At 36.8% G+C, this 23,362-nt stretch overlaps 3 protein-coding genes across 5 annotated transcripts; all 3 read right to left on the bottom strand.

Moving 5' to 3' along the window:
• Positions 1 to 1,689: 1,689 nt before the first annotated feature.
• LOC143470893 (kelch-like protein 12) lies at positions 1,690 to 19,335 on the bottom strand. 3 transcript variants are annotated; one of them, XM_076969181.1, is made up of 12 exons: positions 19,193 to 19,335; positions 18,860 to 18,980; positions 18,626 to 18,779; positions 18,068 to 18,285; positions 17,723 to 17,869; positions 17,486 to 17,567; positions 17,242 to 17,339; positions 16,863 to 17,070; positions 16,599 to 16,730; positions 16,334 to 16,510; positions 16,027 to 16,174; positions 1,690 to 2,327 (listed from the first exon to the last, which is right to left on the bottom strand). In XM_076969181.1, the coding sequence occupies exons 1-12, from the start codon at positions 19,291 to 19,293 to the stop codon at positions 2,207 to 2,209; spliced, it is 1,707 nt and encodes a 568-aa protein (XP_076825296.1). In that variant the 5' UTR covers positions 19,294 to 19,335; the 3' UTR covers positions 1,690 to 2,206. The 3 variants fall into 3 exon arrangements, with proteins under 3 accessions (XP_076825296.1, XP_076825298.1, XP_076825297.1); XM_076969183.1 differs by having other exon boundaries at positions 16,334 to 16,483; XM_076969182.1 differs by lacking the exon at positions 1,690 to 2,327 and adding an exon at positions 15,563 to 15,697.
• LOC143470628 (kelch-like protein 26) lies at positions 3,140 to 8,293 on the bottom strand. Its single transcript, XM_076968880.1, has 13 exons — positions 8,161 to 8,293; positions 7,766 to 8,013; positions 6,095 to 6,240; positions 5,762 to 5,882; positions 5,528 to 5,681; positions 5,082 to 5,299; positions 4,740 to 4,886; positions 4,501 to 4,582; positions 4,264 to 4,361; positions 3,955 to 4,162; positions 3,689 to 3,820; positions 3,463 to 3,606; positions 3,140 to 3,291 (listed from the first exon to the last, which is right to left on the bottom strand). Exons 1-13 carry the CDS (start codon positions 8,291 to 8,293, stop codon positions 3,140 to 3,142), a joined length of 1,983 nt encoding a protein of 660 aa, XP_076824995.1.
• LOC143470894 (uncharacterized) lies at positions 10,161 to 11,530 on the bottom strand. The gene has a single exon (XM_076969185.1). The coding sequence runs from the start codon at positions 11,340 to 11,342 to the stop codon at positions 10,170 to 10,172; it is 1,173 nt and encodes a 390-aa protein (XP_076825300.1). The 5' UTR covers positions 11,343 to 11,530; the 3' UTR covers positions 10,161 to 10,169.
• Positions 19,336 to 23,362: the final 4,027 nt, after the last annotated feature.

The following is a 23,362-nucleotide window of genomic DNA, read 5'->3' as shown; positions in this document are numbered from 1 at the left end:
ATAATTTTCACCAGAAAAAACATGTTAAATCTCTTCTATCCTGTAAGTCAAATTACAAGGATGGAATAATTGAAATATTTACTTGATGTTTCGCCAACAATCGTCCATTTATCATCATCCAGATCAGCGTGGTCCAACTTCTTTTCATCGCGGGCCAAAATCAGAATTCTTTTTTATCTTGCGGGCCAATGTTTTTAAATTAGAACTGAAGAACAATGTGACACTGATATTAGAACTGAAAAAATTGTTACGCATTACAAAGGATCATTCACAAAGTTTTTTGTCAATTACAATAACACAGAAACAAAAATTGAAGTTATGTTGCCAGATTGAATCAAAGCTGACTATCAGTTCGCGGGCAAAAAAATCGGTGCTCGCGGGCCAACTTTGGCCCGCGGGCCTGCAGTTGGACCACGCTGATCCAGATCGTAACGTTTAATTCTTGTCGCACTTTTTTTATCCGCACCGAGTCTGCACAAAAATTTAAGTCTAAAATTCATTTAAGTTGAAACCCAAAACATCAATTCCGTTTCGTTTGAAGTGGCAGCCTTAGGCCTACACGTAACACAAAGTTTCGAAAAAATAAGTTTTTCTAAAGTTACATACAACGTCAACTAATTATATATTTTTCTGCTGTAGATATTTTTAGAACTAGTCCAAACAACTTTGATTTTTATGAAAGTCACTCCACATGTGTTTTTCGATCATCAAGTGATTGCATAGCATCAAATGGGAAATCATTGTCTGCCAATTGCTTTTGTTTTGGACCTTTTAACTAAAGCAGTAGGAATAAAATGATAAAGATTTTTGATTGGTACGACTTTATCCATTATCTGATGTCTATCGATGAAGATATCTATTCAGAGAATGGTCTTACTCTTTATTAGACAATAATCGTACTTCACGATAAGTAGGCCTACTTTTCTGCTATAACCAATGCAAAAATCAAGAACATAAAACCTGTCACTATCCTTTAGACCGGGGCTTCTCAAACTGTTGGGACCCCGTTTGGGGTCGCAAAATGTAAATTTAGGGTCGTGAAACAAATTTAATTTTCATAAATTGAATTGTGTTTTGTTAATTTTTTAATCACTTTACTGTTTCCATTACGAGATTCTCAAGGGGCCGCATAAGAATTTCTTTTCTAAATGGGGCGCAGAACCAAAACGTTTAAGAAGCCTTGCTTTAGACCTATGTAGGCTACAATCACTTAGTTGGTTGGTAAGGATGTACACATGCGTCCTATACGAAGAGTGGTCGAATATTAGCCTATTTAGTAATGAAAACACTAAACTGAAAATGGAGACTCGATTTGAAAGAAAACCTGGCCCCCTCGGTTAAAAAATCAATATGTATTTTATCTAAACTGCAAGTTTTTTTATTTAAGTAATATTACCACAAATGTGAAAATTATTACAATATACTGAAATTATGTTTCTTATTGGAAACAATACTGAAGAATAAATGATATTATTCATAAATGAGCTGTACGACTGACATGACTTCTAAACCAAATTTTACAAATAGAATAATCAAATATCATTGACAACTTTCACATCAAAGTTATTTTGAATATCCCAATCAGCAATATAAAGATCATCGGTATGTATGTAGTTACTTGTACAATATGCTTTTAGTGGCCGATTAGGGAAGATGCTAGTAATAGCTATAGGCCTATAGCCCTATACGTATTACGACACGTAGGTTGAATATTCTTGAAAATTATATTGGGCTCAGACACGTTTTTCCCAGGTGGGACCATCACAAGGGGCTGCCCATAGCCCAGGCCTCTTTTCAGCAACTAACAATGATATTTTGAGACAAAAGATGAATTTTTGCTCAATTAGTTATCATTTCAATTATTTCAGTGCATTTGTGACAGCATTTATTACTTATCAGACGCTACCATTGTTTTGCTGTTATCTGTTTGCGTCCTTATTTACCCCACTTAACACATTTTAATTAGAGGGCTATCATCATTTTTACCTTTTTATATCTCATCAAAGGTTACTAGCAGCTATGATGAATAGTGGTTGTTTTTTTCTTGTATTTTGCAATAAACTGGAAAACTGAATTAAGAGGTAAGAAAAATAGAAGTTCTTGTACATCACTGTCATCAGTTAACTTATTACGAAAAGCAAACACACATTAGCAATTAAATCATAATTAAAAGATAAAAAAGCTTATTTTCTGGTCATCCCGGAAGTTAGACTGCAACAACAGAATGACAAAACAATATTTCCGAAGTTTCACCAACCACTGTCCATTCGTCATCACCAGGATCATAACATTCGATGGACGTCACAGCTTGTTTATTTGCACCGAGTCTAAACAAATGGAATGTGTTGATTGAAACTTCTTTAAAAAAATCAACAAATAACCTGACACGTTTGATGGTGGGTACTCAAGATCGGGGTTTCTCAACCGGGGTCCTAGGCCATGAGCAGATGCCTCACTAGTGAGCTATACCGTAGTAGTAGGGGATAGAAAAAATAGAGAATATGCTGGATAAGGTTGGTCCTATACTTAATATAAAGCGTCGGGAATGAGAAATTAAGTTGCTCACTGTCCTGAGTCAACGATACCAATGACAGGAGGGTGGCAAGTTACTTCTCAGCACGCTACTTTAATGTCATTAACATCCCAAAAATTCATTCAAACTTTTTTTAACTATAATTATTACAATGGTTTCAACGATAAACTAAAACAGCGTGGTCCAACTTCTTTTCATCGCGGGCCAAAATCAGAAAATTTTTTTATCTTGCGGGCCAATGTTTTTAAATTAGAACTGAAGAAATGTGAAATTAGAACTGAAGAACAATGTGACATTGATATTAGAACTAAAAAAAGTTCTCTTTTTTTATTAAAACAACTGAAATTAGAATAGTTCAAAATTTAGCTATTAAATGCTGATCAATGTGACATTTGCGGTCGAGGATCTTCTTCGACAATAGCGACTATCAAAGCTGACTATCAGTTCGCGGGCCAAAAATCGGTGCTCGCGGGCCAACTTTGGCCCGCGGGCCTGCAGTTGGACCACGCTGAACTAAAACAAATACTTTCAAATCCATAAAATATACCGTTATTTGTTTTTGTTGTATATTTGATCTTAAAAGCATCAAAGACTGAGAAATGCAACTCACCCTCCGACCACATATATTTTTCCCTGCATGACACAAGCTGAGTGGGAACTTCTTGCGACATTCATGTCACTCACTCTGGTCCATTTATTTGCAGTGACGTCATATTTTTCAACACTCTTTTCGGTTGTTCCTTCCTTTGATTCACCTCCTGTTTATAAATTTTTTATACAATATGTTTTACACCTATAACAAACTATTCGACTTGAAATGAAAAATGCGGTTTTCGAGTATACCGCTCAATGATTTAAGGGTGAACATTGATTGTTGCATTCTACAAACATATTAAACATTTACCTGTGGCATATATGAAGCCACCAACCGCCACAGAAGCAAACCACCTTCTTGGTGTGGTCATAGGCGGCTTTAGGCGCTACGTAATTCCATACGTCATTGCTTGGTTGATATCGTTCCACAGACTTCAAGTGAACTCCGTTTCCATATCCACCAATAGAATATAAAGAACCTGATGCATAGCTTGCAAGTCAACTGAAGTTATTTAATAAGATTCAGTATCACTCCAATCTCTATTCTATTTTCACATTTACATTCACAAGCAACAAGACTGTGTCCATATCGTCTTTGCTTCATCGATGGCATCATTGTCCATTTGTTGAAAGTGGGTGAGTAATATTCACCTGATCCATCATCATTTCTTCCTCCAACAACAAACATTGTTCCTGAAACCCCGTAAAAATATGGATGAAGACATGGTGTGGTCCAGCGCAATTTGTAATTTCTGTTATTTCAAAACTATTTTTATACTTTTTGTTTATCAACAATAAGATTTGTCGTAATTAAATAACTTCCACACCATCGAGTATAGCTGCACCCATCACGCGTCTCTTTATGCTCATTGGTGCAACTACTTCCCATTTAAATTCTTCTGTGTTTAGATTTAGACGAGATACTCGGTCGGTTGGATCAAAATTGCCTTCGTCTGTGGGTGTATTTCCTCCAATGACGTAAACAAAACCATGCAACAGAACTGAGCAGAATGACTTACGCCCAACGTTCAAATTCTGGAACAATTGTATTTTTGCAGTCATTAAATTAAACTATTGTATGTTCTACAAAAATGCGTTTTACAACACCAAGCCTGAAGTTGCAACAAAATACTAACTGGATAAGTCTTGCAAGATTCTTGTAAAACGTTAAAAACTTCAGTAACTCTTTCAGGCGTTTTATGTCCACCTAAACTTAGAATTCTTGTTCCATTGGCTTCAAAAAATAAATCAGTTTTACTTAAGTATAACTAAAGTTCTTCACAGATCGATGAAAGCCATAGTTATACATAAATTAATACAAAAACAAACAGTTCAAGTCAACAACGTAAGTTTTTAAAGACCAATTACATTACCTTTAATCCTTTCTTTTTTGGATCGTCCAACGAAGCCATCAACTAGAGTTTTAAGACATTTGAAATTTTCTTGAACCAAAGCCTGGTGGTAAACAAAAACATATGTTTTTTCATACTCACTCTCAAATTAAACCATCAAGTAAAAAATACAGTCTAATACTAAATAAAATTTGCATAGAAATAGATTTGGTATACAAAATTCAAGACACCTTTAAAGCAAAAACGTTTCGTAATCGTACCTCGCACGACACTGTCTCCTCTACAAAGTTTGACGAAATCATTGTCAAGTCAACAACTTGAAATAAAGACAGAAAATAATCTTGTCGCTCTTCTCGGTTATGTTTGGTCCAGTTTACCACAGCCTTGTACAGAGCTATTTCGGAAAGCTGTATTTCGAAAACATTTATATTTTGGATTAGCCTACAATATTTTGTACAGCATCATAAAGTCAAACCAAAGTTAACCAACAAAATATAACGTCTCAAATGTAAAAATGAATTTATTAACAAACAAACAAATTAACTACCATCATGTCTTGTGTTTATATATTCATGCTCAGATTTGACGGGCCAAACACCTACTTGAGTTTTCACTTTCCTGGAAAGAGAAACTAGTTCATCTTCGGAGAGATTTTTAAAGTCTTCAGTGATGACAATATCATCAATATTTTCTTCAATAAAAGTCTTTACTTGATCTTCAAGATGATCACTTCCATAAAGATCAGCCAGGTATGAGATTGTTAGGCAGGTTTCTATGGAAATGGAATCTTCCAAGAATTCAAAGCAAAATTCTTTGACATCTGACAAATAAAATCAATCCATATCAACAACAACAAATATGAAGCTAATATCATATATTCCATGGCGGTGAGGCCAGTATCATGTTAGAACAAAACTTTGGATATTGGAAACAAGGAAATGAAACATTCAGTTACCAAAATATCACTTCAACATCCAGCATTTATATACTACACTTGAGAGCAATGGAAACTTGTTAAGCCCTAAACTAAACAAACATCAATATTCACCATCAATTTGCATCATGTTCGATACTGAAAGTAGATCACAAACATTTTCTTTGCTGATTTCTATGTTTCCAGTGTAAATCAATTCAACGATCAGTTTCATAGCTGTAGCTGTAACTCCTTGAATTTCAACTTGATTTTCATGTTTTTCTTTCATCTGAAATTTCAACGTGCATACAACACGCAGTAAAACAACTTTGGTGTATATTTTGCAAAAAGTATCACATTACAAATTACCTCTATGTCAAACATGTTTTCAAAATAATCTGAGAAACAAGACAAAACCATCTTATTGGCTGAAATTGATTCATTTTCAATATTTATGATGACATCATTAAATTTGCCAGACAATCTTTTCCTAAAAATATATACCGTATTTTATTGTTACTAGCCAGTACCAATTTTTCAATTAAATATAGACAACAAAAGAATTAAACATAATGACAAACTAATATGATAAACTTTAAATTTTAGCCAATCACTATCAAATTTAACCAAAACAATGTTCTAACAAAAACATTTCTTTCACTATTAAACTGTCAACCTGATTCCTACTTACTATTTTCTTACCTATTTGCATATTCCAACAAACGTTTTGCTTCTTGTCTTTCAAAAACTATCTTCTCTGTGGTAATTTCATCACAAAGTGTTTTGACTTTATCAGAGAGCATTGTTGCAGAACCACAAGTAAAAGTAATTTTATAAGCTGAACAAATCTTTAACATAAAATGACAATTTATAAATGAGAAAACCTCAAATCACAAAATGAATGTGATTTAGAACAATTTTACCAAAATGACAATTTATAAATGAGAAAACCTTAAACCACAAAATGAATGTGATTTGGAAGCAAATAAAAGTTTCAGTCATCAGATGAAATACAATGCATACTGGGCGCTAGGCATGGGGTCAAAATATAAAACATGCACAATGTGTACCAGTGTAAACACATAGAACACACAAACTAGATGCACCCTGTGTGACAGGTTTGATGTCATATTTTGTAATCTTGGGTAAAGTGCATGTAAAATAAAAGAGTTGTAAATGAATATATTTTGAGTTCTTGTTGGAAGCCGTGTGCAATACTGTAGCGGCCGTTGGGTGTATGGCGAAGGCTAAGGCTGTTACGTTGTTAGGTTAATCCGTTGCTGACTCCTGATTCAGAAGGCTGCTGTTTCAGTTGTAAGCTAGCTTCGCTCATATATTAAAGGTTAAAACACAACCATCTTAGTTCAAGCCTTTAATCGAAAACTGTCCTGTGCGCGCAAGCATTGGAAAAACGGAATTGCCGTGGTGAAACGAACGTGCAGTGCAGAAATCAACACATGCTGGGAACGTCCCGAGGGCGCCAACCAGCGACAAACCAAACAAACACCCAACGGCCGCTACATAACATCTTTCCTTCCCCGGCAAGAATGAAAAAGGGGCGGTAAACGATGAAGAAACAAAATGCGATCTAATAATAACATGCGTTTTCAACGCTCAGTGAATAAAGCACAATTTACATATAGCCTACACCAGCTACAACTATGATTACACACAAAAGTTGCAAAATGGGTTGAACTGCGAAAATAAAAAAATTCCAACATGTAGCCTATCACAAATCATCAGATGTAAGAATTTTGTAGAAAAGGTATTACGGTCATAAATTGTATAACAGTAAATTTGGGTAACATCTCAGTGCTACAGTCTTAAAGTATCGTGCAATAATAAAAAAATAAGAATAAGTGTGGTAGCGTCAGCAGCGGGTAGGTGGCCCAAAAACAGCCACTATGTGTACAGTGTACACCATAACAAAAAAACGCAGAAAAAAATATTTCTCCACGGCAGGGGTTAACCGTCAGGGAACATGGCAATTAAGGCCATCAGTGAGCGTGGCAATTAAGGCCTTTAAGATAAGCACAATCGGCAATCTAACGCTATCACACGTAACACCAGATTGTGAGAGATATTTGCCAAAGGTTATAATAAACCCTTGACAGGCACGACAAAGTGACAACTGGGCAACAAAAGACTAGGTCGAACTAATTTTAATTTAAATTCCAGCGATAGTACATGATGCATGGAGTGTAGGGCTATAGGCTAGACGTCAAACTCAATTTACCCTTTGTAGGCTTGAAAAAAAAAATACAGCAAATTGGAAACGCTATACTCCTAAATGGTACATATAAAATAAACAATGCATACACAAAATCATTACGGGGTGTCCAAATACCGAGGTAAATTGAGGTCTCAGGTCACAGGTCTCCTGACTGGCCTGCCACGTCTCGTAAATGTTTCAGCGTGCGCTGTTTCAACGTCTTCATCGCATCCAAGGTCGGCTGTTTGTCCAGGTGAATCTTCGTCATTGTCGCTGAGGTTGATATGACCGAAAACAACGCTTTCGGGATGTCCGTCATCTGGATCCAAAGTGTCTTCGTTAACAGTAGGTTGTAGATCCGCAAGCATATCGATAAAAGATGGCTTCAAACGATCAATGCTGACGCTGTCTTGATGAGTGCGATAGTCCAGAATAAAGTGTTAAAGTCCAGTCCAGTAAATTAATTTTAAAGTGCCGCGTGCACCAGGGTGAGATAAATCGTGATGTATACGAAAAACCTGTCGTCTAAAGTCCCTGGGGACAATCGGACGAAAACCTTTCTCCGACACCGCACCGTCACCGAGCAGCGAAAGGCCGGAATCTGATATAAGCCGTTTTTCTACAGTAAGTGTGAATTTTTGGTCGTAAATCTCCGCTTCGAAATCGGCTTCATGCTGAGAAATGGCCATCTTGGTATAATCAATTCCATCGGAGGGCGTGTACGTCAATGCGAGAGAGAAAATCGGCAGTCATGTTTTCCGAGCCTGGTATATAACGAATATCATTGGTGAATTCTGAGATATAAGAGAAGTATCGTTCCTGTCGCGGAGAAGCTTCGGTTGTGCGAGTCTTGATTGCGTCAACAATCGGTCTGTGGTCAATTAATAACGAAAACTCACGTCCTTCGATGAAATATCGAAAATGTTGAACCGCGAGATAACATGCCCATAATTCTTTGTCAAACACACTGTATTTGATTTGTGCGTCTGTGAACGGTTTGGAAAAAAATGCCAACGGTTTCCAGCAACCTTCAATCTCCTGCTGCAGGACCGCGCCACAAGCGACAGCAGAGGCGTCGGAAGCAATCTGGGTAGGTGCGTCCGGGACTGGATGTGCCAAGGCAACGACCTGTGTTAACTGCCCTTTGATTTTGTTGAACGCCTCTGTCGTGGACTTGGACCAAACGATCGATCTGGTGCTATTGCTTGTCGGTACCAACAATTTATTCAAAGGGCGTAACGTTTCGGCGCTATTTTTTAAAAAACGTCTGTAGAACGTGACCATACCAAGGAAACGCTTTAACTGGCGAACGACAGTCGGTTTTTCAAATTCAACAATTGCCTGAACTTTTGACTCAAGTGGGAGAATTCCTGCTGCGCTCACACTGTGACCCAGAAACGAGAGCGAGTTGACAGCCAACTGACACTTTTCGGGATTAACAACAACGCCATGAGCAGATAAACGTTTGAATAATATGTGTAGATGTTGCAAATGTTCCTCGTGATTACGAGAAAACACTAAGACGTCATCAAGGTAAACGAAACAAAATTTTAGATCTCTTGCAATTGAATCCATAAAACGTTGAAAGCTTTGAGCAGAACATTTGAGACCCAGTGGCATTCTTGTTTACTGGTATAAACCAAAAGGACAAAGGAAAGCTGTCTTTTCTTTATCTTCGGGGGCAATGGGGATTTGAAAGAATGCCTTTAATAAGTCACACTTAAGTTAGAGAAGACTTTTGCATCGTGTAACTCACTCGTGAAATCTCGCAGGTTCGGAATTTTGTAACGGTCAAACTTGGTGACAAGGTTGAGATTACGGAAGTCACCTACAATTCTCACACCACCGTTTGTTTTTTAACCAGGTGCATGGGACTAGACCATGTGGAGTTGCTCGGTTCAATGATGTCTTGATTGATCATATTAAAAAGCTCCTCTTTAGCTATTCGAAGTTTCTCGGGAGATAAGCGCCTCGCAGGAGAATGGACCGGGGGGCCGGTCGTCTCGATTTTATGCTGCACATTGTGTTTGATTACACGTGACCGTAAAGACGCATCAAATACCTCTGGGTAGACGTTGCGAAATTTGGCCAAAATCTCATCAGACGGCGCGCTGAGCGCTGGTGCTGAAAAAGGTGAACTTTCTCTGGCGTCGAAAGTACTTTGCCTGGCCTCGTCAAGTTGAACAAGACGCTTGCCGCCGACGTCAACCAACAAGTTAAAACGTTTCAAGAAATCCGCACCGAGAATCGGATAAGGGATGTCCGCTAAAGCGAAAGTAAATTGAAACTTGCAAGTGAACTCATGAAGACAGACGTCAATGGATTTGTAACCATAAGTTGGGATGCGACTATTATTCAAGGTGGAAAGAAATCCAGTTTGTTGCGCATTATCGTAACAAGTAAGCGATAAAGGGAACAAACTAAACTGACAACCGGTGTCGATTAAATACTCGACTTTGGAAGTGGGATCGGTGGCAAAAAACAAATTACTAATGGTTGAGTTGTGGTCGAGTTTTGTGGTACTGATGGATACGCCGGGATTGTGGACCACGCACAAATTCCGGCCTAGGCATTTTTTGGAGCATTTTGACGGCTATTCCAGTTGCAAGGTGGCTTGCACTGAAAAGCTCGATGACCAAACTTAGAATGGTAGAAACATAACCCATGAAAATCGGAGTCCTGCTCGTGACCAGAGTATTCCCTGTTGAATCGACGACCGAAACTGGTTGGGCCAGATTGGCGAAGACCATGAAAACGGTCACGTTGGTGATATTCCGTGGGCGAAGCTTGTGGTACTCTGGACAATGGCGGCGCTGAATGGGGCGTGGTTGAGGCTGTAGGTCGCATATGCTGGTCTAGTTTAGTTAGTTGCTTGGTAAGCTCATCCAATTTTGTTTCGAACAGCTCATTAATAACACTTTGGCGTGGGACCGGATTGGCAGAGACTGGTTTTGTAATAGCCATGATTTCGTCAGCCTTAAGCGCAAGTTTGTCCAAATCACGTTTGGGATCGATTTTTAACATCATTTGCGCTTGATAATCCAAACTGTCCAAAAACAACTTGCGCAATAGATTATACGCCATCTCATTGTCTAAACTGTACGAGCCCAAGAGTGACTTCATGTGTTCTAAAGTATCACTCGGCTTTTTGCCTTGAAAGGTCCTGCTGTCCAAAAGTGCGCTCAAACGTTCATTCAAGCTCGGTCCAAACTTATTGAGCAATGCGGCTTTTAAATCATCGTGAGATGATGATGGACTGCAAAGAACGCTGGCGACGCGTTCAGCGTGTGCTGGATCAAGCGCTAAAACTACGTGGTCAAATTTATCGTTATTGGAAGAAATGTTAGCCCTTCTAAATTGAATTTCTACAAACTCAAACCATTGGGTAGCGCGACCAGGCCAGAAAGACGGGAGTTTGACGGCTTTGGTTTCCGGAGAATGGCTAAGCGGTGTCGAGTGAACGTCTGGAAGAAACGGGTTGGTTGCTGAAAACTGCACAGAGCGACCTGGTGTCGGACGGCGATGTAAACTTCGCGGCAAATCTAGCAGTGAATCAACTCCGAAGTCAATTAAAGGAATATCAACGCTCTCGACCTGAGGAGGCTCTGAAACGTCAAAAGCTAAATCGCAAGGAACATTGCTGCAGGACGGGGCGTGCGGCGAAGAAGCAACCTGGGCATGGCCCTGACTATGATGTAAAGTGGAAAATTTACCTTGTATAGGTTGTAGGTAAGACATTTCTTCAAAGTTGTCGTCGGGGTCACCAGAATATATGGGAAGGCTAAGGCTGTTACGTTGTTAGGTTAATCCGTTGCTGACTCCTGACTCAGAAGGCTGCTGTTTCAGTTGTAAGCTAGCTTCGCTCATATATTAAAGGTTAAAACACAACCATCTTAGTTCAAGCCTTTAATCGAAAACTGTCCTGTGCGCGCAAGCATTGGAAAAACGGAATTGCCGTGGTGAAACGAGCGTGCAGTGCAGAAATCAACACATCCTGGGAACGTCCCGAGGGCGCCAACCAGCGACAAACCAAACAAACACCCAACGGCCGCTACAGGTGTTTTGTTTGTTTTGTCGCTGGATGGCGCTCTCACAATGCTCCCAGCACATGGTTATTTAAGCACTGTTAGTTCGTTTACCGTCCTTCTTTTCGTTTTGCACTGCCTGAGCGCAGGACATGAGTTTTAGTAAAGGTTAAACTCAGAACCTCGTGTTCATTTTATTTTAATATATGAGCGAAGGAGACAGTGAACAGCAATAGCAACCTTCTGAGACAAGGAGTCAACAACGCAGCAACGTAACAACGCAACAACAACCTACCTTCGCCATAATACATTCGCTACAACCCACTTGGACGTCGAAACGACTGTCAAACATTATGATCTAATATGATCTACAACTAATTTCCTAATTTATTTCAATATAGTGAGCGGCAGGGTAAAATTTCTACAACTTATCAAGAAACTTGATAAAATAATGCGGTTTCTAATAATGGGAAAAAATGGAATTTGGCCAAAATCAGCATTTAAAAAGAGAAAATATGATAAATAAGAGAATAAAGAAACAATTAAGTTTTTTTAATTAGATGATTATTAAGACAGTTGAAGCTAAACTGATAAAAATGATAAATTGGAATTAGTAACATGACAATGCATGGTGATAAAATGTGGACAAGATGTCAGTTTGCAGATTTTAACCGGATAATTTTATTATCAATTTAATAAGAAAGACACACTTGTTATTAGTCTTAAAATCTGAGTCATTAACCGTTTGTCAATTTGTTCAGTCGTTTATTTGTTTCTTAAGTTCGTTACTGGTTTAATACAATATTATTCTCCCACATTTAGGATGATCAACAACTGCGAAAGCTCGACAACCGAGAAACACATGCAACCTGATCCAGTCAAGATGAATTTTTGTGATATCACATTTGAGCCCTCTAAGTTCTGACGACGGTCACAAAAGCTTTGTCACTGTTAGCCTTCGTCCAAGTCAGTTTTTACGATAGAAGTTTGCTAGTCCGGAGAATGTACAAAACACAACATTTCTGTAACAGATGTACTAAGAAGCTTATTGTTAGATTGTTGCTAACTGTAAATAGCGCCAATAGTGGTTTAATTTCTACCCATAGGGAGTCAGCATGCTTGCCAATGTAACTAACATGCCGGTACGATCCATTCCAGACTATCTGTTTTACATTTATGTTTTATTTTCACTTTCATTTTAAATACGTTGTTAAAAGCCTCAAAGCCTGATTCACTTTAAGCACAGCTCATTGCATCCTTAGTGTGCAGGGACGGCCACAGTCACAGTACGAAGTTAATCTAAAACTCCCACCGACCCCAACTCTTACTTTTAATGATTAAATTACTCAAGAAAATTTCGTCATTTCTGCAGATTAGTGTTGAACCCTTTGTTAGATATTTTTGTTTATTGGAAAGCGAAGAAAACCTAGGCTATTATTAAAAAATTTTATGGACCACTTTAATTTGGTGTTATGATTAGGTTATTGAGATGGTTAAGCAGCATGATAACGTCTTGATGACTACCAATTAGGCTAGATGTGTTCAGTTTTCTACCTACTAATAAATGTATTATGAGCCGTTCTGCGCGCGCACTGGTTGTCATATCAGCAACGAGCGGTAATTGGTATTTGAAGTGGACTTCCTCTCTGCCTAAACAAATTTGCTATTTTATTTTGTACAATTGCCGAGTTCAATTAAATGTAGAATATAGTTACTAGGGATGGGCCGATACGAACCCAAACCCGAATAGATTTGCCTAATATGGCATTTATGGAAGATTCGGGCGAACACGCATACCAACAATGGCGATCCCGAATACAATATTACTTATAAATTTACTGACTTTCGTAAAAAATGATAATCTAGTTTCCCGACAATGCTAAACTAAAGTCAGCAGTACTCACAATGAAGGTCGTTTTCCTAACGATTTTGCTTTTTCGATCGTCTTTCGAAACAACTATTTTTAAATATTTTAGCCCCGTATCAACTATTAAAAGATTGGCAAGCAATTTAGGGTGAAGTAGTATCGTTTTACAAGAAAATGGGAGACACAAACTGCAAATACTTCAAACCATTGATTTATAGCTTATGCTCTTTTAGTTCCCAACAAAACCATACCAAACACGAAACTTGAAATAAATTCACGCATGCGGAAATAAGTCAATGATGAAACATTATGATATAATATATACAATTCCAACAAACTGCAGCAGCGCAAATAAGATAAAATATAAGATGAGACTATAAGAGCCCAAACTGTTTTAAAATACCTTTCAGTTCCTTGATGATACGTTCACTCAAACAATTTATTTTTGCTTCCTCGACAATGTCCATCTTCTTTGCAGTACTGTATCACGCCAAAAACGCACTCTCCTAATTTCTCGCGACACATTCTACAATCTTTGCGAAAAGAGAAACCCTAAGTATGACGTAATAATACCCGAGTTACAAATTTAAAGGTTGGTTCATCCGGCGCGCAAGCACAATCTATCTTTCTTGTTTCATCTAACTTGCGTGTGTAGTGCGCGAGTGTGCTTGTGATGTTCGTTGTACTGTATTCCAATGAACAAAGTTGCAGGTTATTAGTGGTCAATGATCACTGATCAATGATCATTTTACACGAGGAAAGTTGTGTTTATCGGTAATATTGTATTTTGTTTATTTTAAGCTAGCGCCAGTAGAAATGTTTGTTTGCCATTCATGCTTGCAAAATGATAGAAAATTGGATCAATTTTCAACTTTAAGTGATTACGCTTATCACTTGAGGACAGTCCATACAAAAGATTCAAATATTTGCATAACATGTCAAATTGATAGTTGCCCACAACGATTTAAGAGTTATGCTGCTTTTAAACGACACTGGTCCCGAGTGCATCATATACGTTTACAAAACAAAATCCGATCCACAGTAACACAAGTTAGATCAGCTACTTTGGCAACAGCGACTGTGGATTGCTCAAACAACGCTTCAGAATACGAAACGGAATTGGAAACCAACCAACACACACCTGCAAACAGCTCAGCAAGCGGTAACGTCTACATTCCTGGTTGACATCATCACAATTTTATGATATCAAATTTCATAAAAATAAGGTTATTCCACACCTCATGACAGTGATAGCGCTTGTTCTTGAAAACAGTTACTTCCGAAGAAGAAAACTCATTTTCTGGATTTCATGTGGATACTCAATGCAAAACGTATGAAGTCGCCAAGCAGCTTCTTTTCATGGAAGTTCGACATAATTTGACCCAGGTAATGAGCTGTTATTGCGTTATTCTGTATATAAGCTATATAGGTATATAAGCTATCGGTTCTTATCAATATCGCACGAATAACAGGAATCAATTTCACAAACAATTTCGATAAATGGAGGTAAACTTTTGCTTGCGAAACATTAACTTAAACAATTTATGAGAAAGTTAATTTTATACTAGAAGTAAGTACGCATTGGGGACCAGACAAACTTATCTGAAAGGTCGCTTTCGGAAAACCCTAATTGAGTATAGGCCTATAACATTCTTACTTGCTTATATAATATTCTTACGTATTTTATTTTGATTGCACCAGGTTGCCATGAATGATATAGTGGATGCAATCAGTAAAAATTAGGGACATTATTAAAGCAGAGGTTGAGCCCAGCGATTTGGGGAAAGTTTCTGCCGCCACCTCTTCCTTACGAACTCAGTTTGAAGAAGTCAACACGTCTTACAAGCGCCGGAGATTTTACGCCAAAAATTTTAATCTTGCAATGCCATTGGAAATTACTTTAGGATTTACTACAAGGCTAATGGTTTCAAACAAGACGCAACATCTTAAAAAGAACCCTCCACAATGCAGTACAATTCCCTTCAAAAATTACTTAATTTTCTTTTTGCAAACGATTCTTTTTACGACTCATTTGTGAATTATAGTCAACATTGTCTCGCGAGTTACCGCCACCAAGATGTTGTTAAGGATTTCTGCGATGGTTTGGTATACAAAAATCATCCTGTGCTGTCAGAAGATTGTCACACTTTGCAACTTCTGCTGTATCTCGACGATCTTGAGTTGTGCAACAAACATCTGATCTAATATCAGATATAGAGTACGGATGTTGCAAGTTGATATGTTAACTTAGGACGATGGGAAGCTTAATTTCTTATTCCTAACAATGGTAGAGAATATGGAACTCGTCTTTACCTTTAATAATAATGTAGGCGCGCGTAGCCAATAACAAACCTATATAGAGTTTAAGGGTTAAAGATACGCGCATAACAGGCACCATTTCATTGATTTCACATTCCTTATTAGGTTAAATCGTATTTTCTCATCCATAAAGTAAATTATTATTCAGGTTTTATTGAGCATTTGACCGTGATTCTCTTGAAAGCAACAAATATTGATGAATACAACTCACCCTCCGACCACATATATCTTTCCCTGCATCACACAAGCTGAGTGGTAACTTCGCGCATAATTCATGTCACTTACTCTGGTCCATTTGTTTGCAGTGACGTCATATTTTTCAACACTCTTTTCAGTTGTTCCTTCCTTTGATTCGCCTCCTGTTATAAACTTTGAATATAATTTGTTGTATACAAATAACAAACTATGGTGCTTGAAATAGAAATTGCTATTTTCAAGATGGGATTTTCGAGTATACAGCTCAATGAATCAAGGGTGAAAATCGCGTTTTGCATTCTACCAACACACTAAATATTTACCTGTGGCATATATGAAGCCACCAACTGCCACAGAAGCAAACCACGTTCTTGCCGTGGTCATAGGTGCTACGTCATTCCACTCGTCTTTCCTCGGTTGATATCGTTCCACAGACTTCAAGTGATCGAAGAAGTCGAAGAGAAGTCCGTCGCCTTGACCACCAATAGCATATAAAAAACCTGATGTATGAATCGCAGACACAGTTATTTAAATAAAAAAGTTATTTAGAAAACTTTCGTCATTAGAAAAATTCTTTTTCTCATTCACCTTCACAAGCAACAAGACTGTTTCCATGTCGTCCTTGTTTCATCGGTGACATCGTTGTCCATTTGTTGGTTGTTGGTGTATAATATTCACTTGATCTCTCGTCATTGCTTTCTCCAACAACAAAAATTAAGTCTGAAACTCGTAAAAACATTAATAAGGACATATTTGACGTACAGTTTTCGCAATGTCTGTTGTTTCAAATATTGTTTTTTATTTTCTTGTTGATAAGCGTTTAGATCTGATTTATTTAAATCGTTTTCATACCACCAAGTACAGTGGCACCCATCACCATTCTCTTCAATCTCATTGGTGCAACTGCTTCCCATTTAAGTTCTTCTGTGTTTAGATTTAGACGAGATACGCTATTAGTTGAATCATCTTTGCCTTTGTCTTTGAGTATCTCTCCGCCAATGGCGTAAACGCAACCATGCAACAGAACTGAGCAAAGTGACGTACGCCCAAGGTTCAAATCCTGTAAGGATTGCTTTTACTCTTCGTCAAAATACATTAGTTTTTAAATTAAACCAAAAATCGTTTGAGATAGATTGCAATGTGTTCAGTTTTAAGTAACATTGCAACAATCGATTGCATGTTACCTAAAACTGAAAACTACCCCATCCCTTAATTATGACAAATTACTAACTGGATAAGTCATGCAAGGTTCTTGTAAAATGTTGAAAACTTCAGTAACTTTGCGAGGTATATAAGTTCCACCTAAACTGAGTATTCTTGTTCCTTTTGCTTCACAAAATATATCAATTTTACTTACATACAACTAAATTTCCACACAGAATGACGGAAGTTGTAATTATGAATGAATTCATATAAAAACAGACAGTCCAAGTCAAAACAAAACAAAAAATGTGTTTAAAGACTAATTGCATCACCTTTAATCCTTTCTTTTTTGGCTCGTCCAACGAAGCCATCTACTAAAGTTTTAAGACATTTGAAATTTTCTTGAACCAAAGTCTGGTGGTAAACAATAAACATATGTTTATTCATACTCACTCTTGAAATAATCAAAAATACAAATAAAATAAAATGTGTATTACAATAAATTTGATGTAAGAAAAACGTTTGACACAAATAAATTTTGCAATCAAAGTAAGATCAAATTTTGGTACCTCACACGATACTACATCTTCCACAAAATTTGATGAAATCATTGTCAAGTCAACAGTTTGAAATAAAGACTGAAAATAATCTTGTCGCTCTTCTCGGTTATGTTTGGTCCAGTTCACTACAGCCTTGTACAGAGCTATTTCGGAAAGCTGCATTTTTAAAAAATTTATATTTCAGGTTAACCTACAACTTTCCGTACAACACATAAAAGTAAAACTAGAGTTAATAAGCAAAATGTTTCAAATGTAAACAAAGAATTCAATAGCAAACAAACAAATTAACTTTCATGCTGTCATGTGTAGGTAAACATATTTATAGACTCATGTTCAGATTTGACGAACACCTACTTGAGTTTTGACTTTCCTGGAAAGAGAAACAAGTTCTTTTTTAGAGAGATTCTTGAAGTTTTCTGTGGTAATAACATCATCGATGTTTTCTTCAATAAAAGTCTTCACTTGATCTTCGAGATGATCACTTCCATAAAGATCAGCCAGGTATGAGATGGTGAGGCAGGTTTCTATGGAAATGGAATCTTCCAGGAATTCAAAGCAAAATTCTTTGACATCTGACAAATAAAATCAATTGATATCAACAACAACAAACATACCATATATTCCAAAATGGTGAGACCAGTATCACGTTAGAACAAAACTTTGGATATTGGAAACAAGGAAATGAAACATTCAGTTACGAAAATGTCACCTCAGCATCCAGCATTTATATACTATACTTGAGAGCAATGGAAGCTTGCTAAGCCCAAGTTGAAATGATCGATAAAGTTACTTTAAATTATAAAAACTAAGAAAAGACAAGAAAAAAAACAAACCAAAAGAATACATGTTGAGCTAACTAATAAAATATACAAGATGCAGCAGTGCATAAACTAAACAAACATCAATATTCACCATCAATTTGCATCATGTTCGATGCTGAAAGTAGATCACAAACATTTTCTTTGTTGATTTCTATGTTTCCAGTGTAAATAAATTCAACGATCAGTTTCATAGCTGTAGCTGCAAATCCTCGAATTTCAACTTGATTTTCGCGTTTCTCTTTCATCTGAAATTTCAATGTATATACAACAAGCAGTAAAATAACTTTGGTGTATTTTTAGCAAAAAGTATCACATTACAAATTACCTCTATGTCAAACATGTTTCCAAAGTAATCTGAGAAACAAGACAAAACCATCTTATTGGCTGAAATTGATTCATCTTCAATATTTATGATGACATCATTAAATTTGCCAGATAATCTTTTTCTAAAAATATATACCGCATTTTATTATTACAGGCCAGTACTCATTTTTTAATGAAATATAGACAACAATAGAATTAAACATAATGACAAACTAATACGATAAAGTACAAATTTTAGCCAATCACTATCAAATTTAAGCAAAACAATATTCTAATAAAAACATTTCTTCCACTATTAAACTGGCAACCTGTTTCCTACTTACTATTTTCTTACCTATTTGCATATTCCAACAAACTTTTTGCTTCTTTTCTTTCAAAAACTATCTTCTCTGTGCTAATTTCATCACACAGTGTTTTGACTTTATCGGAGAGCATTGTTGCAGACTGGTAAGTAAAAGTAATTTTACAAGCAGTGCAAATCTTTAACACGAAAACAAAATAACAAATTATAAATGAGAAAATGTTAAACTACAAAATCAATGTGATTTAGAAACAAATAAAAGTTTCAGCCATCAGATGAAATACAATGCATACTGGGCGCTAAGCATGTGGTCAAAATATAAAACATGCACAACGTGACCACTGTAAGCATATAGAACACACAATGCACAAACTAGATACACCTTGTGTGACAGGTTTGATGACATATTTCGCAATCTTGGGTAAAGTGCATTTAAAACAAAAGTGTTGTAAATGAATATACTTTGAGTTCTTGTTGGAAGCCCTGTGCAACACATTCATTACAACCACTTGAACATATTAACGACTGTCGAGCATTTTGCTTTTTGTTAATCGTTGCATAAAGATGCAACCTCCCCTTGCTAAAGATAGATACAAAATCGATTTTAGCACCTATTTTAATATAGCTGGTGGCAGTGTAGCTTGTTGTTACAACAAACCATGAATAGAATTTACACAAACTACTTATACTTGAAGTTTCTGAGTGTACTATATAACAAGGCATGAATGTATATACACTGAGTAAGCTGACCCTAATCTAGAAGTGGATAAACTATGGCCAGCATAGAGTTTCAATAAAGCTTAATAACACGCCCAGTTGCTAAACACATATGTTTTTGGGGATATCAAAAATTAAACTACTTTATCCAACTTGGACGAAACTGCTATATGCCATCAGTCACATGCACACTCGTTATTAGTCTTAAGACCTGAGTCATTAACCGCTTGTCAATTCAATCAGTCATTTATTCATTTCTTAAGTTCGTTACTAGTTTAATGCAATATTATTCTCCCACGTTTTGGATGATCGACAGTTGTGAAAGCAGTACCGAGAAACACGTGCAACTTGATCCAGTCAAGATGAATTTTTGTGATATCAGATTTGAGTCCCCTCAGTTCTGACGACGGTCACAAATGCTCTGTCACTGTCAGCCTTTGTCCAAGTCAGCTTTTACGATAGAAGACTGTTCATCCAGAGATTGTACAAAGACCATTATCCTCAGTGTGCAGGGACGGCCACAGTCACAATAGTAAATTAATCTAAAACTCCCAACGAACCTAACTCTTACTTTTAATGACTAAATTACTCAAGATTTTGTCAGTTATGCAGATTAGTGTTGAACCCTTTGTTTACAAGAAAGCGAAGAAAACCTGGACTATTATTAAACGTTTCCATGGACAACTTCAATTTAAAGTTATTAATAGATTATTGAGATGGTTTAGCAACATGATAACGTCTTGATGACTAAGGAATACAAACTAGGCTAGATGTGTTTATTTTTCCTGCTAATAAATGTATTAGGAGCCGTTCTGCACTGGTTGTCATATCAACAACTAGCGGTACTTGGTATTTGAAGTCAACTTCTTCTCTGTCTGAACAAATTTACTATTTTATTCCATTTTATTTTGTACAATAACCGAGTTCAATTACCGTAATCGTAGAGTAGTTGCTAGTGAGGCTTGAAAAGAAATAATTAAATATAAGAGAAATTAGTTTTGCTCTAGGGAAAATTCCCAAAAACCGAACCATTATCCGCTTTAATGTGATTTTTTAGACTACAGGAAAAGTCAAACTCTGTTTTGGACATAAACAAGAAAAGGCGAATCGATGGTTACAAACATGGATAAAGAATATAAGGCGCGTATAAATATAAAAATATAAATTTGCTGATAGATGGACTTGACCTTGTTAAGCATAAAACCGCCTAAAAAATTAACAAAAGCAACAACCGGTGTACCAATACTGGTAACATGGAGGCCTCATATATGCTATAATTTTGCGATTCCAAGAAAATGTTGAACGTTTTACGTAATGGTTAAATAAAGTGTGTTAGACCAATCAAAGGCCAGCATGGCTGGTGTTGTTTTTGAGTACGGAGATTGCCCCTAGTAGACAGCTGTTAAAAAGTTTCACAGCACATTGCTGGGTTAGACTAAAATGGAATTGAAAATTGATGAGTTTTGAACTTTTGGCCTAAAATTGCAGACTTGAGTTTAACATTCTATTGCAAGAGTTGGTGATATGTGATTCTATTAGGATTTCATAAAATAATAGCCAAAGGCGTATTAAATTGACATGCTAAATTTTAAGGAGCTCCATGCGGGGTTTTTCGTGTTATTGCATTTTTAGTAATTTCACTTTATAATAAAAAAATTAACAAAGAAATTAGGCTTTTTTACAAACATATACGGGGCCTACAGTAGCAGTGGGAAACAATAGATTTGACAATATTGGATAAAGATGACGCAATGAAAAATAACAGATAGCACAGAGCACCGACTAAATTTTATTGAACATGAACGTTTATTTCGAATTTTACATTTCTTTGTCTGGTTACAGTCAAGAAATTACCTTGAATCATGCAAACTGCCATGTGTTTATGCCAGCGTGCCTGTACTTTAGGAAATACGCTGCCATTCAACTGCCATGACCAAGCAATAGCACCTAGCCACCTACAACTTCATACGTAGGCTGCATCCACTCAGCTGCTAGTCATAGAATAATAAATGAAAAGGCTTCTTGATGGGAGAAGCGATTTTCGCTAGTGGAAGTTAAACAAAGCGTTTGCAGAGGACTTGCACTGCTTGTCAGTCTTAACTTATGATATTCGGACTTAATTTACCTGCCGAATTAATGATCTGACTCCGTGGTTGCGTGCGGCTAGAATTCTCTAACCTAACGTGTTATTAGCCGAAAGCTCTTACGATTTACAGATACAGTTTATCAGAAACGGTCCTTTATTGTAGGAACTGTACAGGTTCCGATTATTACACAATCACAAACTTAACATTCACCATTAACATTAACATTACGTTCGTACGATTCTATATCTTTGTCTGAGCTGTTACTCGCGTATCAGTTCGAGTTTATAAAGCGAAGCGATGTGAGCGGAAGTATTCAACACAATATACACAAATATTTCAGAATGCGTGAACGATAAAATAAAGCGTTGGCAATGGGGATTATTTACAGTTAAAACTCGGATGTTATGAAATCACCTGGTAACGTACTAAACGGCGCTTTCACATAAAGTTATTTAGCGAAAGTTTCCAAATATTAAGCGACAGTTGCAGTTTTATCACTAAACAATACTTCAATAAATAACTGGCGAATACTTTCCCACGAATGATATATTGGTATTGAAAGTGGCTCCCAGGCCACTACACGTTCTTATGACACAAGAAATTGTTTAATTTCGACTGAATTTGGTTACATTGGTGTCTGAAAGTCCGAACTGGGCGAGTAAGATCAGTTCTATCCCGCATTGAAAATAAGTATCGTTATTACTCAAAACGTCTGCAATGAAAATGTTTGCATCAACTCTGGCTCTGGTATGTTCGCTTCAAATTACTTTTGACAGGATTTCCTCAAATCAGAGACTGTTGTTAAGGATCGCAACATGTTAGTTTTGTGAGTTCAATTTCATTATCGTTACATTCCTTGAATTAATTGCAACAGTTTTTCATTTTCTGAAATGAAATATTAATGCTTCTGTCGAATGACATTTGCTGTATCGAGCGCTTAACACAAAACAGATCGTCTTCATCTTGTGGTAGCTCAGTTAAAATCACCACATATGTGAGGTCAATGACCTTAACGATCAAATTCAAAACACGGGGTGACAAAAAAATCAAAATGTTTAAATACAATATAAATAAAAAAAATTGAAATTAGTGATGCCACAACGAAGTTACATTTTGTTTGTTGTTTTGACGCCACTTACTGTGGTGATATTTGTTACTGTTTATTTTTCGTGAGTTACCACAACGTTCGTACTTTGTTGTTCTCACAACTTCCACATTTTAGGGAACAAGCAAGGTCACTGCGCTAACGCCTTCTTTCATTGCTCGATACCGACCAGTAAATCAAGTGTTAAAACATTAGAGTATTTTCGACTGTCCGGTCTTATGGATCTTCTTAACTCGGGTTGTGTTGTATGATGAAAATGCTACCAATATATTCATTGAACCGTCAGATATAGCT

The sequence above is a fragment of the Clavelina lepadiformis genome, chromosome 9 (assembly GCF_947623445.1).
Source record: "Clavelina lepadiformis chromosome 9, kaClaLepa1.1, whole genome shotgun sequence".
Taxonomy (NCBI): Eukaryota; Metazoa; Chordata; class Ascidiacea; order Aplousobranchia; family Clavelinidae; genus Clavelina; species Clavelina lepadiformis.
Note: the sequence above shows the minus strand (reverse complement) of the source record. Positions and strands in the feature narration are given on the sequence as shown.